Source organism: Gorilla gorilla, chromosome 9, assembly GCF_029281585.2.
Source record: "Gorilla gorilla gorilla isolate KB3781 chromosome 9, NHGRI_mGorGor1-v2.1_pri, whole genome shotgun sequence".
NCBI classification, from domain to species: domain Eukaryota; kingdom Metazoa; phylum Chordata; class Mammalia; order Primates; family Hominidae; genus Gorilla; species Gorilla gorilla.
Window position 1 is genome coordinate 10721107 of NC_073233.2, and position 16555 is coordinate 10737661.

General features: G+C 39.4%; 1 protein-coding gene and 1 pseudogene across 1 annotated transcript; one reads left to right on the top strand and one right to left on the bottom strand.

Annotated features, from left to right (window-relative positions):
- Positions 1–910: 910 nt before the first annotated feature.
- LOC134759323 (olfactory receptor 52B4-like) lies at positions 911–1855 on the bottom strand. The gene is given in 1 exon segment (XM_063710910.1): positions 911–1855. A coding segment is annotated over 1 exon segment (945 nt).
- A 9994-nt stretch (positions 1856–11849) lies between these two features.
- Positions 11850–12795, top strand: LOC101139854 (olfactory receptor 52B4-like; annotated as a pseudogene).
- Positions 12796–16555: the final 3760 nt, after the last annotated feature.

A 16555-nucleotide genomic window follows, 5' to 3' on the forward strand; every position in this document is an offset into this window, starting at 1 on the left:
AAGGAGGAATAAGAGTTTTCCACAAGTTGATGGAGGTTATCTCAAGAGAAGGCAGAGTACCCGAAGAGTATGGTATAACCTGAGAAAACTGACAAATTAATGGCCTGGTGTATCTAAAGCTCAGGTTGCATAGAAGGTATTGGGAAGTGTGGTTGTAAAAGCACGCAGAATTCACGTGAATAGACATCTTGAATGTCCTCCTGAGGAGGAGATCATTGAAGAACACAGCCTGACACTGAGAATGAAGGAGTTCCCTTTCTTCAGCATTTCCCCTGCGCACACCACACCTTCAGAAACCATATGTCATTTCCCAACACAAAAATGATCAGACTCAGGTTCCTCAAGGGTTGTTCTGCAAAATATGAATCACATAATTTATTTGCAATCCTCTATTATAGACATTCATGTTCATAGGATATAAATTATAACATAATAGAAATAAATGGAAAACCTAGGAATCACTGATTCTAAGAATGTCACTTAGCTAGAATGAAGGACATAAAAGAATGGAGGTTTGTACGTGACTTTACATGAATACAACGTGTCTCAGAGCTTCAGAAACCCAGTACAGGATGGCTGAACAAATTCCAATGCCAGAGCACTGTTCCCACTTTATTTCCGAAGATTATGATAGTGTTGTCCTATTAAGGATACATGACTTCTGAAAAATCAATCTATTCTCTCTCAGGCTCTGTGCAGGAGGTAGTTTGTTCAGTCAAACATTGCATTGCTTTCCTAGGTTGTTTAAAAAATGGAAGAATAAGCCCTGTAACTTCCCAGTTGACCTTGCTCCAGGCATCGTACTCACTGAGCTATTTCCTACGGTATCAGCTGACCTCTCCCATCTACCACTTTCATACCCACTTACCAGATAGCTAGAGATTCTGAAAACTCAGTTCTTAAACCAAAGTTATTTCTGTTTTATAAACAAAAAATGAACCACCTGTTCCTGGATTTGCTTGGTTTTGATCTCATAAATAATGGGATTCAGCATAGGTGGAGCCAGAATGCAGACATTAGCCAACGGGATGTGGATACAAGGTGGAATGTGGCGTCCAAACCTCTGGGTAAGGATTGTGAAGATGCCAGACCCATAAAAGAGGATGATGATGCAGACATGGGAGCCACATGTGTTGAGAGCTTTGTGGCGAGCATCTGGAGAAGGCATGTGGAAGACAGCATGGAGAATCAGCATATAGGAAATAAAAATTAGTACAACATCTAAGACCACCACCGACATTAGAATGGAAAACCCATACCAAATGTTTATTCGAATGTCATTACATGCATATTTGGCTAGGCCAATGTGTTCACAAAAGGTGTGTGGAATAATAATATTCTGGCAGAAAGTCAATCTTTTTAAAAGAAATATGATAGGGAAAATTGTACCATAACTTCTCAGAGAGACAGTCACACAAATTTTCTTGATCAGAGCATTTGTAAGAATGGTGGTGTACCTCAGTGGGTAGCATATGGCAATATAGTGGTCAAAGGCCATCACCAGCAAGATCCCTGACTCAGAGATGAAGGTGGAATGGATGAAGAAGAGCTGAGTGATGCAACGATCCAGGGAGATGTCCCCAGCACGGAACCAGAAGATAGCTAAGGCCTGAGGAATGGTGCACGTGGAGAGGACAATGTCTGCTCCAGCCAGCATGCAGAGGAAGAGGTACATGGGTTCATGGAGGCTGCGCTTTGTGAGGATAATGAAGATGAGCAGGCTGTTCCCAAGAAGGGCGGTGACATAGGAAATGAAGAATGGGATAGAAATCCACATGTGCTAGTCCTGTAGGCCAGGGATGCCCAGCAAGCAGAAGACTGTGTGGCTAGTGCCACTGTGGTTTACAGTAGGCATAGCTGGGGAGAACTTTCAGAACCTCACCTCCTACTCACAGAGGTAGAAGAAGATAAAATCTCCAACATTCTTTGTGATGTCACCAGGAGCTTTTGGCATATTCCGTAATCTTCATCTTCTTTGAACATGTAAATAACAAACATGCAAATATGAAAGGTGGTGGTCTATACTGTAATGAATGACAGCCAGACAATATCTCCAAGTAATCAGAATAAGAGACATTATTGTATGCACTTTAATTACGAATGGAGGATTATGAATATACAGAGGAAATTATTATTTCTGTGTGGGAAAGCTGAATAAGGTGATACTTAAAATTGAGTAGTTTATCATAAAGTTAATAATGAAGAGAGAAAGAAAGTAGCATAAGAAAAGGTGAGTGTACAGATCAATGCACAGTATGTTTCTGAAATATTTTCAGGCCAGGGTGGCTGGTGCATAAGGAGTACTGAGGAGAACAAGGGAGGTGATGGTATAGGCAGGTTTTTCCTGAATGTGAAGGGCTTCGATCACAACTTCACTCTTAGGCCCCATCCTTTACACAGGGGCAGTCATTAGAAAGATGATCTGTTGATATTTGTTGGAACGTTGATTGATTGAAGACACTGAAGCCTAAAAGGCCAGTGGTGTTCTAGGAGTGGAAAAAATCTTATTGTATTACAGTCGCAGGAGAATTTAGTTAATGTATATTAAGCATCACTTTATGCCACGGGCTGTAGTTTGCACAGTGCACTTTGTACGTTCTTAATGCAGGGAGTAGACATCCACTCTTAGAACTGGATAGTACCCCTATTTCACACTTAAGGAAAGTGAGTCTTAGACAATGTGAATAACTTGCCACTTGTCACAAAGCAGCAATTGATAGAAATGAGATTTGAAACCTCTGACTTCACCACATACAGTTTGCTCACTTATGAAGAGGGTCAAGGTACCTCTTTATCTGAGATGAGGCACTCCTTGCGCTCACACCCCAGGGAACTAGGCTTAGAAGTGACTGAAATTAGGTAAAGAGTTATTTCTGGGGGATGAAGAGGGGTTGCAGTTCTTGATATTTGAGAAATTCTTCTGCTGGTAGAAATGAACATGTAACTTCATCATTTACTTCCTAGCATATTCTTCTTCACTCATTAGTGGATTCATTCACAGGCATATTTTGAGCATTGACTATTTTTTCCTGCATCATGCTGTGTGCCTGAGTCCTAAATAGCTTTATGGTTTCAGAGAATGGTGGGCTTGTGAGTAAATAGATTGACTAAATGTTCCATGTGGAATGGCTTCAGAGAGTGCCTTCTGAGAAGAGAGCCATACTGAATCCCATTTTCAATGGAATGAAGAAATGGTGACAAATAATAAAATACACTCTTCATGGGGTTTCTGAGGATATTAAATAAAGGAGTATCTTAAAATATTTAGTTGTTGGCTAAGATATATCTTATGATCAGTAATATTTTTTCTTCCATTCTAGTTCACACTCTTGGTGCATCCTCTTCTTTCTGGGGAGGATAATTGGCTCTTAGTTATTTTTCACACCTGCTAGGATGCCCTGGCTGCCTCCACAAAGCTCCTTCCAATGTGTGGCTTGGGGCAGGTGACTCAGTTCCCTGCCATTTTCAGGGCTCCTTTCATATTATGCCAAGAGTTGTTTGCAGCCTACATCAATATATTTTATGTTTTCTCATCTCTGGTCTAACTGTTAGGGTGCCTACTAGTTACTGGATTGCTTCTCTTTTCTGCCCTTCAGTAAATTCCATCTAGCCCACGTTCTCTCACCCTCCCTTCTCAGATCCTCATCTTTCACTTCCGCCATAAGTGGAGACTTGTGCGTCTGGTATATATATATATATATTTACCACATATTTCAGCAGTCTCTAAGAGTCCTTTTACCTCTGGCCTGTATGATATAACACCAGCCTAGTTCTTACCTTATTTCTGAAGCCAGTACCACCCATAGATGTCTAATTCACTCACTGGCCTCAGACTGAGACTTCAGGAACAGAAACGTGCTCTGTAATAAAATTCAGCCTGATGAGGGCCAGGAGTTGGGCTGTTTATCTTCTTTCAGAAGAACCCTTGAGGGAAGCACTTATGCCACACTCTCTAGGGAAAGAGCTATTTCCACCAGCCTTGCCCTCTTCCCAAGTGGGCTTAGTCTCTAAAACCACTTCCCACCTCCCTCCCTTCCTCCTGCTCCTTTTCTCTTTCGCTTTTCTCAGGATGCTCTGATACAAATCCTTTCCCACCTAATCTAGCCTTACAACAGCCTATTTAAACAAATGTTAAACCAATTTTTTAATAGGCATATAAAGTCTGATGATTAATATGTGTTGATGATTTATAAAGGTATGTTCTTCATGAAAAGTATAATGTTGAAGTTATACTGATCTCCCTGGCTTTCATAAGTTTTAGCTTTCACCGTCATGAATAATGATGCTTAACTCTGTTGCCTAAGATATATAAGTGTACCTGCTTAATGGTTAGTAGAAAACATGTGAGTCGTGATTATTTTGGACACATTTGTATTTCACTGTTTGGCTTGACTGTTTAGTTTTTTTTTTGTTTTTACTTTTTCTTAATTTTCAGTTTGATTGTGATGTGCCAAGGCATAGCTTTCTTTGTTTTTATCCTCCTTGATGTTTGCTTAGCTTTTTGAATCTGTAAATATATGATTTTTATCTAATTTGGAAAATTTTAGTAATTATTTCTTAAAATTTTTTGTCCCATTCTCTCTCACATTTCACTTTGGGACCCAAAGCAAACTTTTTTTAGACCTTTTGATGTTGTTTCACCAGTACCTGTGCCCTATTCATTTATTTTTCTGTTCTTTTTTCCTACTTCTTTAGTTGGGTAATTCTACTGATGCATCTCATATTTAATTATTAGGAAAGGACTACTTGGTCAAAGGTAAATGCATTTGTAGATTTGTTAGATATTAAAGATATAACACCATCAGGGTTGTGCCAGTTTTTCATTGCCACCAGCAATTCATGAGCATGTCTTTTCCCTCCTGACCTTACCAGCAGGGTATGTTGTCAAGCTTTTGAATATTTGTCAGTTTGATAGTTTGGTTGAAGTGTGGTTGAGCATCCACAAAAATGGCCACTAACAATTCCTCCCTCTGCTGAACACATGTGCCAATCCTCCATCATGACATGTTGTTTATTACTCATCTCCTGGAATCTAGGATAGCCTTATGACTTGCTTTGACTAATAGAATAAGGTCAAAGTTATGCATATGAATTCTGGAGCATATGCTTTCAGAGGCCTTGCAACTTCTATTCTGCCCTCTTTTAGGCCACCAGCCATTTAAATAGCTTATGACAGACAAATAAATAAGAGACCATATGGTGAGAGATGCCATTGAGGGCAACTAAGGCACAGCAGCTGACAACCATAAAGGCAAGGATTTTGCTTTGTTTACTTATTTGCATTGTACACTTCAATTCTGCTTGGCATACTATAGGAACACAATAAATATTTATTGACTGAAAATATTACTGAATAAATAAACTGATACTATGAATGATAGAATTATGTGACATCAGTTGCTGGATGTAAATTTTAAGGTGCTTAGGTACCATAACGCCTAGAGATTCTCCAGCTAGAGACATCTGGTAGAGCTTTGGAATGTTTGAATGGTGTAGGACGATGCCAGGAGATACTATTTGGGGACTCTCTCATTGTTCAGTTGCAGAAAAGCGTTTCTTAAAAATTTCCAGCCGGGCTCAGTGGCTTACACCTGTAATCCCAGCACTTTGGGAGGCCGAGCGGGCAGATCACCTGAAGTCAGGAGTTCGAGACCAGCCTGACCAATATGATGAAACCCGTTTCTACTAAAAATACAAAAATTAGCCGGGCTTGGTGGCATGCACCTGTGATCCCAGCTACTCGGGAGGCTGAGACAGGAGAATCACTTGAACCTGGGAGGCAGAGGTTACAGTGAGCCGAGATGGCGCCATTGCACTCCAGCCTGGGCAACAAGAGCAAAACTCCATCTGAAAAAAAAATTTTTTTTCACCTATGGGCAGTAACTAAGGCAGTTAGGCATTTTGCTGTAGGTGACCTTTCCAGCAATATTTCCCATTTCATGTTTCACAACTGTTCCTCAAATACAGAACATAATTCATCATTTACCCTCCTTTTGTCATTCTCTGCTCTTCTACCTCTGAGTCCTTATTCTTGATTTTTCTGCCAGGAATATCCTCCTTCTTTGACTGATTGGTGATGTGTACTTAGATCTCAAGAATCATCTGACATCTTAGCTCATTCATAGAGCATGTTGTAACCGTCCTTATACTAGGTAGTTTATGCTGATACTTTTTCTAATTAATTTTTAAAATTGACAAGTAGTTTTATACAATATGATGCTTTGATATACATATACATTGTGGAATGGCTGAATTAAGCTATTAATATATGCATTAGCTTACATAAATTTTTTTTTGCAGTGAGAACACTTGAAATCTACTCTATTCCCATTTTTCAAATATATAATATATCATAATTATTGTACACCATGGTGTACACTAGATCTCTTGTACTTATTATCTCTAACTAAAATTTGTGTCTTTTGACCAACATCTCTCCAGTCTTTCCCACCCCACAGTCTCTAGTAACTACCATTACACTCTTTGCTTTTATGAGTTCAACATTTTTAGATTCTATGTGTAATGAGATCATGCTGTATTTGACTTTTGGTGCCTGCCTTATTTCACTTAACATAATGGCCTCCGGGTTCATCCATGTTGTTGCCAATGACAGGATTTCCTTCCTTTATAAGGACAAATAGTATTCCATTATGTACATATCCCACATTTTCACTATCCTTTCATATGCTGATGGTCACCTACGTTGATTTGATATCTTGGCTACTATGAAAAATGCTGCAATAAACACGGGCATACCGATATATTTTTGAAATATCAGTTTTCTATCCTTTGAATATACACCCAGTGGTGAGATTATTGGATCATATGGTAGCTCTATTTTAAAATTTTCAGAAACCTCTATACTGTTTTCCATAATAGCTGTACTGTAATAATTTATATTTTGCCTACATTTATTTGTGATGGAATCTGGAAGACAGACAGACAACATTAGGAGTAGGAGAAGGCAAGTAACATGAGTTTCAAAGGAGTAGCAGCTTCTAAAAGAAAGTGAATGAGCATTAGTCTAGAACAAAGCCTGGAAAATGCTTTGCATTTGCAGTAAAAATGCTCCCCAAATGGGTGTACATCTTTAAAATATTAAGGGCTCCCATAGGTTCTAAATGCACCAAAGTGCTAATGGAGAAAAATACTTAATGAGGGGGCTTTGCTTTTTCATTTTTATTTATTTATTTTTTCACTCTGTACCATAAATTCCACAACGGCACCTGTCTTCACTCCTGTATATCAGTGTGCCTGGCACAGGGTAGGTTTCAAGTTGAAAAAATTTTGATTTCTCTGCAAAAAAGCTTTATAAATAATTATTAAAATATAAAAAATTTCCATCAATAATACCATACACAACGTAAAATGAAAACGTTGCCATAACAATTTTCTTTTTGTGAATATCAAATATTTAATTAGAATAACCCAGAACACCTACAAAAGTTCATATATAAGTATATTCATGACAGAATATTTTTAATGGAGAATAATGGAAGCTATATAAATGTTCAGCGATAAGGGAAGGATGTAAACATATTGTGGTATGTCACCCATGTGAAATATTTAGTCACCCATTTTATCTCAAGAAATATGTATAGAGTACTATGTACATGGCATTGTGCTATACTGGAGACAAATGCAGCTGTGTTAATGAAGCTATGTAGTGATAAAAGTGTACTGTATTTGAGATTTCTGCTAAACAAGTAGATTTTAGCTACTCTTGCCACAAAAACTAGCAAAAATTCAGTAACTATGTAAGCTAATAAATATGTTAATTTGCTTCACTTTAGTAACCATTTTACTATCTATACTTATTCCATAACATCATGTTGTGTAACTTAGACATACACAATAAAATTTATTTCAAAAAGTAAGAATAATTTCTTGAAATGGGAAAGAATAAAGGAGCTATGTGGGTCATAGAACATTTATTTCCATGAAAAATTTCTATATTATGAAATTAAATATAAAAGCATGCTAAATATAAGACAACATAAAAATCAATAAATGGGGGGAAGCTGAGAAGGCTATCAGTGAAGATGTTCTATGCATTATAGAATCAAAGCATTGGTTCCATAGACAAAATGATATAAATACATTTTAAATGGGCTTGATTTTGTTTAGCATTCTACTATGGTGCTGTCAATATAGTTAGCACTTAACCCATATTGGTCGAATTGGTGGAGAATGAGTAAATGAATGCTTGAGAAAATCTATAGGATTTCAGCTCCTAAAGTGTTTCTGTGCCTTCTGGAAGTCAGGGTTGAAGAGGATGGTATGGAACGAGCTTTGGGGCCTTGCTGAAGGTCTCTAATCACATTCCCACTCTCTGCCCTGACCTTCTCCCTCTGAAACCACTCTCTCACCAAATCCTCTCTCCTGGACTCATGGAGCCTCTCAAGCATGCCTTTCATGGTGGGCTCCCAGCATCCATGCAGTGAAAGAGTTAAGAGCTTTACAGTGATGTCACTGGAAGTAGAGGAACTCCTAGGGGAGAAGAAAGTCACGTGGATAAGACCATGGTCCCTGAAGATGCTGAGAGAAAGAATAGTTTGTCCTGCAGTTCCTCCTCCAGCTTGGTCCGCTGGTCACTGCACACAGTCTATGGTGTGGGGACACTCTGGGATCAAGACAGGGGCATGGCTCCAGTTGGCAACTCCTGATGACTGAGATGGGCTCTTTGGGGGTGAGGAGAGGTATAAGGTGGCACTGACAGCATAGCCTGGTGCTTCTGTGGGCCCTACCCATGGGCACGAACCGTGGGGTTTGACTGAGTGTGGAGATAAAGGAGGTGAGAGAAATATTGAGTTTATTGATGGGAAACAATGATGAATTGCCTTCATCATTTGGCCACTCTGTAGAGGTCACATTTGGAATTCTCTATCCCGAGAACAGAGTCAGAGAGAGTGGACCAACATGTTACCACAGAAGATTTGTGGCCTCCTGGAAATACTATTGAAATGAGAGGCAAGAGGCTTGCTTCTAGACTTCCTTAACTCATTTCCTCTGTAACCTTGGGAAAATTGCCTTCTTTTCTGGGGCTCTTATAGTTAGTTACGTGACAAGATTATTCTAAAGAAGGAGTTGGGAAACATTTTTGGTAAAGGCCTAGAGTAAATACTTTAGGCTTCAGAAATGGTCTCCACAAGAGCTCTCACAGATGATATGTAAACAAATGGGAATGGTTGTGTTCCAATAAAACTTTATTTACAAAAGCAGGTAATGGGCAGGAATTGGCCCATAGGCTGAAGTTTGATGATCCCTGGAATTAAGTCCCAGCCCATATATTTTATGTCTCTCACTCAAGGTTAGGAGGTTCAAGAGTGAAACTGGGGAAGCTCAGGGGTGTTGTCCTGTGAATTGTGTTTCTATGACAGTCCCCTCTTCTGGCATAGGCTAGGGATTTTAAGACTGGAGGCAGGGGTAAGAGGGAGTCAAAATGAGATGACTTAGATAAGTCATAAATTATCCGTGTGGGAGTGAGTTTGGGTAGTTAATGACTATGTGTGAATTTGTGAGGGTACATATATGCAGGAAATGTTAAAAGCATGTGTGTGTGAAGTGTCAGAGTGAAGGGCTGTTTGTGTAAACTGTAAAAATGTCCGTATGTAAATCTTCATTAAAATTTGTGAGAGTGAATATGTGGGATGGTGACTGTATGAATGAACATGTGTGAAATATGCACCTGAATGGAAGAGTGTGTGAGTGTGAGTGTGTGTGTGTGTGTGTGTGTATTTTCAGCTGGCAGAGCTGGAATTTGACCCAGATAGGTCTGATTTGAAAGCTCTTATTTTTCCTATGTTCACTGTCTTACATGTTTTAGAAGTTGTGGCATAAATAGGAGAATTGGAGCAGAGTGGGGTGGAAGCCCAAGAAAGGCGGTTTAGGTAATCAATATAACAAAATGGAAGTTTTAAATACTGATGGGAGCTTTGCTAGCTACTAACAAGTTGTTTGACTTTGGGCAAATTATCTGTCAGTTTCTTTGTGAATAAACTAGTGATAATTTCAATTTCATAGATTTGATGTGAAGATTAGAAATAATAATTGTATATGATATGCAGTAGGTATTTAATGGTTGCTATTATAAAGCTAAGAAGTATTAGTAACAGAAATTGAAGATTATGAATGATAAGAAATGAAAAGTGACATTAGATTGGGCAATAGTCATGTGACAGATCATTTTAGAGAAGGAAACTTTTGTGGCATGTTGGGGCTATCGGTACCATGGCAGTGGGTGAAGATCAAGAGAGAGGTGAGAGGATTACTGAAGAGAGAGCACATCCTTCCTTTTGTGACACTGAGGTGAAGGGGAGACAGGACACCCGAACATATTTGCTCTGTAAGAACAAGGAACAAAGAGAGAGGGAGAGGTTAAAATTACTGGAGAGAGACCAACTAATGGGGAGAGGTACTCAGAAAAAAAGAAGGGTTGGGCGCCAGTGCACAGATGGAGGGCTTAGACTCCAGCAGGAGGAAGAGGAAAAGGACAACTTGAGTACAAATAAATTTGTAGGTGGCAGAGTAAAGGCGGTGGAATTTAAGGGAATTTATAACTGCCGACTTTGTTTTTCTCCTTGAACCAGCAGTCAGGAAATCACCATCACCCGATGAATGGGATCGAGTGGCATAGGGCAGACATGAAGTGATTAAAACCTGGTCTGGAAAGCCAAATTCCAGCTCCATCATTTGCTAGCCTAGCGACCTTGGGTAGGGGTGCTACTTAAATTCTCAGAGCTCTGTGTGCTCCCCTATCAGCAAAATGGGGGAAACGACAACAGTTATCTCAGGCTGTGGTGACTGTAATAATGCACATACAGCCTGCAGCACAGTACCCCTCCTAAATGATCCCTGTCTCATTCTCCAGTCTCCTCCGTTCCCCATCCATCTTACACAATACTGCAGGAGAGAAAGCTACCTAAAATGTAAATTTACCATGCCATTCTCTCACTACAGATCCTTCCGTGACTCTCACTACTTCAACATCAATCTAAAGCCCTTAGAGTAGGACTCAAATCTCTCAATGAGTTGGCCCCTACTTCACTCCCTTGTATTATTTTCTACAATTTTATTATCCCTCTCATGTCCTCTTTGCACTAACCCTGCATCATTATAATTTTCCTCCAAACCCTATGTCTTTTCAGATCTCTATGACTTCATTCAAGTTCTTCCCTCATCATGTTTCTTTACTTGGTGAACTCTTATTTATTCTTCAAGGCAGCACTCTAGCAAGCCTTTTCCGAACGCCTAGGGAGTTCTTCCTCTTTCCACAGCTCCCTGTGCTTAGCTTTTCTTCTACAGTGTGCATATTAGATAGGTAGACATGTTGCTTGATTGTCTGACTGTCCCAAGTAGGTCTTCAAGAAACCGTGCCTGGCACGTACTCAGTAAGGCTTATTAAATCGATAGGTAACTCAGTTGCCACTTTCCTTTTGAGATTCACATCACATTCTGGTGTTCAAGGTGGAAATTGAAGTGCTTGTTATTCGCAGCTTGTAACCATTTACAACAACCTGAGACTGAGATCTATGGAATTCTAGAGCCAAAAAGTTCTCTTTTACGAATAATGTAATCCATTCTGTCCCTAACTTTAGTTTTAAGGTGATAAAAGAGACATCCAGAACAGGGAAGTAATTTTATTTAGATCACATAGTTCATGAATAGAATGGCAAAGAATTGTAGACCACATCTCCTGACTTCTTGAACAGGACCCTTTTCACTGCTCCATCCAGTGAAAAATAATCTGTTCCCTCCTGCCCTACTCCAACCCCATTCAGCTTCTTGGGAAGAGAGAAGAGGTAACTGCCAAATCCTACACACCAACGGTCAGGTGACCTTCCCTGGGCATGACAGTCCACAACTCCACTGGTAGCAGCCACTCACTCTTCATTCTGCTGGGCATTCCTGGCTTAGAAGACCGGCACACATGGATCTCTCTCCCCTTCTTTATTTCCTACCTTGTTGCTTTCCTTGGGAACAGCCTCATCATCTTCATCATCATCACTGAATGCAGCCTCCACGAACCCATGTACCTTTTCCTCTGCATGCTGGCTGTGGCTGATCTCATCCTGCCTACTACCACTGTGCCCAAGGCCCTAGCCATATTTTGGTTCTATGCTGGAGCAATATCCCTTGATGGCTGTGTTACCCAAATCTTCTTTATCCATGCTACCTTCATCGCGGAATCAGGAATTCTGTTGGCGATGGCACCTTGACCGCTATGTGGCCATCTGTGATCCACTGCACTATACCACAGTGCTCAGTCGTGCAACAATCACAAAGATTGGCTTGGCTGTGGTCCTGAGAAGCTTCTGTGCGATAATGCCAGATGTGTTTCGGGTAAAGCGGCTGCCTTTCTGCCGTAGCAATCTGCTGCCACATACCTACTGTGAGCACATGGCTGTTGCCAAGTTTGCTTGTGCTGATATTCATGTCAATGTTTGGTATGGCTTGTCTGTCCTTCTCTCTACTGTAGTGCTAGATGCCTTGCTTATCTTAGTGTCCTATAGCTTCATCCTGTATACAGGCTTCCACCTCCCCTCCCAAGGAGCTCGGCAAAAGGCTCTGGGCACATGTGGCTCCCACCTCAGAGTCATTTCCATGTTCTACTTGCCTAGTATTTTTACCATAATTACCCAGCAGTTTGGGCACCATGTTCCTCTCCATACACACATTCTGTTGGCTAATGTCTGCATGTTGGCTCCTCCCATGCTGAACCCCATCATTTATGGGATCAACACCAGGCAGATTCAAGAGCGTGTGCTCAGTCTTTTGTCCTCACAGAGGAAATGATGCTAGATTTGACTAATCTGATAGTATGTTTATCACTATAGGGCTTTGCTTTTTTTTTTTTTTTTTGCCTACTTTGCAGAGACCTACGAATTAAGATTCCACTGACTATGGATAAAGTGACTGATCATGACTTTGAAAATCAGATTATCATGTGACCTTGAAAAGTATAGTGTTTAGGGAAGAACGTAAGCTTTGGATCAGGATTAGGTTTGAATCCTGGCTTCCTTTATAACAGTGTGTTTGACCTTGGGTCAGTTACTTATTCTCTTAGAGACTCTTCCTGGCACATCCTTAGGGTGCCAGAAAAAGGACTATCAAAACAGAAATAACCAAATTAAACCATCAGAAAACTTTACTTACTAGGGCATTACAGTTAAAACACTTAGACAGACTCTATCTTAATGTAATTAAGATTACATTAAGATTACTCTATCTTAATGTAATGTAATCAAATGATATATTTGATATCATTTGAAATATATTTTATTTTAAATTAGATATGGGAGGATATCATAATCATTGCATTTCTTGATTGTCTTGATTGTACATTTATCATAGGCCTATGATAAAAATAAATAAAATAAAGTATGAACAGGACCTTGAATATACTTGAGACAAAATAAGCAGTGGATACATTTTAAATTTTCTTTCTTTTCTGCTTTACTGACTTTATCTTTAAAATTGTAGTATAATATCTGTTTTTCCTAATTCAAAAGGAAGTTGTAGAATCAAAAGAGATTAGAAAATTCAACTAGTTCGTTTGAATTTTAAAGGGCAATATTAATGAGAATTAGAATTAGTGCTGATAGAGTCTTTCCTCATTTCTCAGGAGAACTTTTATGTGACATGCAAGGGTATACTTGGATTACTTGTTAGTGACTATTGGTGGGGGTAAAAGTTGAGATTCTATGAAATCTCTACTACTTGGTTTATTTTGGTGGAGACCAAGGGAAGTATATCATCTGTATAATGTATATCTCCAAGTATAAAGGTAACCTGATATCCCAAGGTATTCAGATTTTGAGAACTGAGATTATTTAGGTTGATATCATTCTGACAGTCTCCTCTCATCAGTATATCAATGAAAGGGAGCAAACCATCATTTATACTGGTTAGCTCGAAGGCAGAAACATAGAGAAGCAGAAAAGCTGATTTTATAATCTACCCTTCTTTTTCTTCATATTTCTCCATGAACCTAGCAAATACAAGCCCACCATTCCCCAGTACATCTCATTAGCGTAAGCATGAATTCTCTTCCATATTCCTGCTCCAGTTTATTACCCAAGGAACTGGTCGACTTTGTCATTTATCTTGATTTAGTTGTCATCTGAGGATTTAGGACCTGGGTCTTTTCTGTTCTTTTTATCTTTTCTTCATAGGATTCTTTTCTGTCCTATGTTAAAAGATAGACTATTACTCATCCTTAGAAGCAACTCTTTGATCAATAAAGTCTTTTCAAAGTCACTGACTTCTTTGTACAGTAACTAAATTTTTCATGAAATATTTAGTGGAAATGGTGCTGAGGGCAACCTGAGATTCTATTTTAGATAAGGAATCGGAGTTCCTGGAATGCTAGGGCTCTCTCACAGTCTACTGTGATTCAAGTTTAGAGCTTTATTGTTCCAACCTCAAAAACTTAAAGTATGCTGTCACCAGGTGATGCTGTTACCTCAGTCCCAGCTTTCATATCAATCAGGGTTCAACTGGAGAAGCAGAAAGAGTAGTAGATACATATTAAGAGATTTATTGCAAGGAATTCACTTGCACAACTGTGGGGGTTGGGAAAGCAAGTCGTATATCCATAGGGCAGGCAGTTGGAAGGCAGGCTGGAACTCTCAGGCATGAGTTAAAGCTGTTATTCATAGGTGGAATATAATCTTCAGGGAAGCTTCAGTTCTGCTTTTAAGGCCTGATTGAATTAGGCCCAACCAGATTACATAGGATAATCTCCTTTACTTAAAGTCAAATAATTACGCACTTCAATCATATCTACAAAATACCTTCACAGCAACATCTAGGTTAGTTTGAATAACTAGGGGCTTATAGCTAGCCACCAAGGTGGCATATCAAAAGACCACCACACCTATTTAGATTGATATTCCTAACCCCATGTTTTCTTCTAGGAGTTGTATGGTTTCAGGTCTTAGATTTAAGTCTCAACTAATTTTGAGCAAAAATTCTTTAAGAACTTTTTAACTCTCTTGTGCACACTATCTCAGGCAAGGTGTCTCCCAAGTTCACTCCATACATTTTTACTAAGCATCTGCTAAATTCAGATGAATCTCCAACCAATAATTGAATACTATGGTAATTAATATAATCTATTTAAATATTAAAATATAAATCCCACAACATTAAGGTAGTTGCAAACATCTCTAAACTCCCTCACCCCTGCTTCTAGTTCCATATCATTATGTGCTCTTTGGAAAGAATAAGGGGATGCCCTTTCCTTCACCTTTAGGGATACAAGGAGAACGTTGATGAATATCACGTGGCAAGTATGGGGGATGTTGAGTGAAAACACATGGATGAGAAGAAGAAGATATAAGGGTCAAGTAACCAGTGGGATCTTCCATAGACTTTGGATTAAAATATAGTTGCAATCTGAGCTGTAAGACTTTAGTTCATCTCTGCTTGGGAAGTGTTAGTTTAGTTAGGAACTTAGGAAGGTACAAGATGGGGCTCCTGGGGAAAGGAAGTAAGAATAGACTGTTGGGCCAACAGGAAAACTTCCCAATGTAGGGGAGAAGACTGGGGTGTAGGGCCTTCCACAATCTACCACAAGCTCATATGGAGCTGACATCTCCCATGTCATTATCTCTTGGGTACCTAAGGTTGGGTGTGGTGGCTGTCAGCACAGCACAGACTCCTAAGCAGTGAGGAATTATAGAAACGACACTCACATGTTAGCAGAATTCAGGCCCCTCCCATAATCCTAATCTTGTGGCCTTTCTTTAGGTTTTGGACCCTGAGCAAGGAGGGGGTTAGTTTTAAGAAAGGACTATTATCATCCTTGCTTCCAAGTTAAACCATAAACTAAATTCCTCCCATGTTTAGCTTGACCTACGCCCAGGAATGAATGAAGACAGCCATCCTGTGAGGCTAGAAGCAAGTTGGAGTCAGCCACATTAGATTTCTCTGTCATAATCTTTACAAAGGCGAGTTTTCTTCAACTTTTTAGATTCGGGGGTATATGTGCAAGTTTGTTACCTGGGTATACTGCATGATACTGAGGTTTGGGTATGAATGATCCTGTCACCCTGGTACTGAGCATAGTACCCAGCAGTTAGTTTTTCAACTTTTGCTCTCCTCCCTTCCTCCCTCGTCTAGTAGACCCCACTTTGTTGCCATCTTTATGTCCATGAGTACCCTGTGTTTGCCTCCCACTTATAAGAGAGAACATGTGGTATTTGGTTTTCTGTTCCTGCATTAGTTTGCTAGGACAAAGGTGATTTCAAAAATTTATTTGCATTTTGTTTTAACATAGTTATGACCCACCTTCTGAAATTATACAATTTGGTATAACTGTCTTCACTGAATATATCATGGGCATCTCCCCCATGTTATTAATAATTTTATTTTGAAATGGCTGTGTAGTCTTCCATTGACTAGATGGACAGTAGTGCTAATTGTTGATCACTAATGCTATAACCAATTTTCACTGTTATTCATTGAAGAATATCTTTATGCATAGGGCTATTTCCCAATGTCAAGTTATTTCCTTAGGATAGACTCCCAGAGGTGGGATTATTGAATTAAA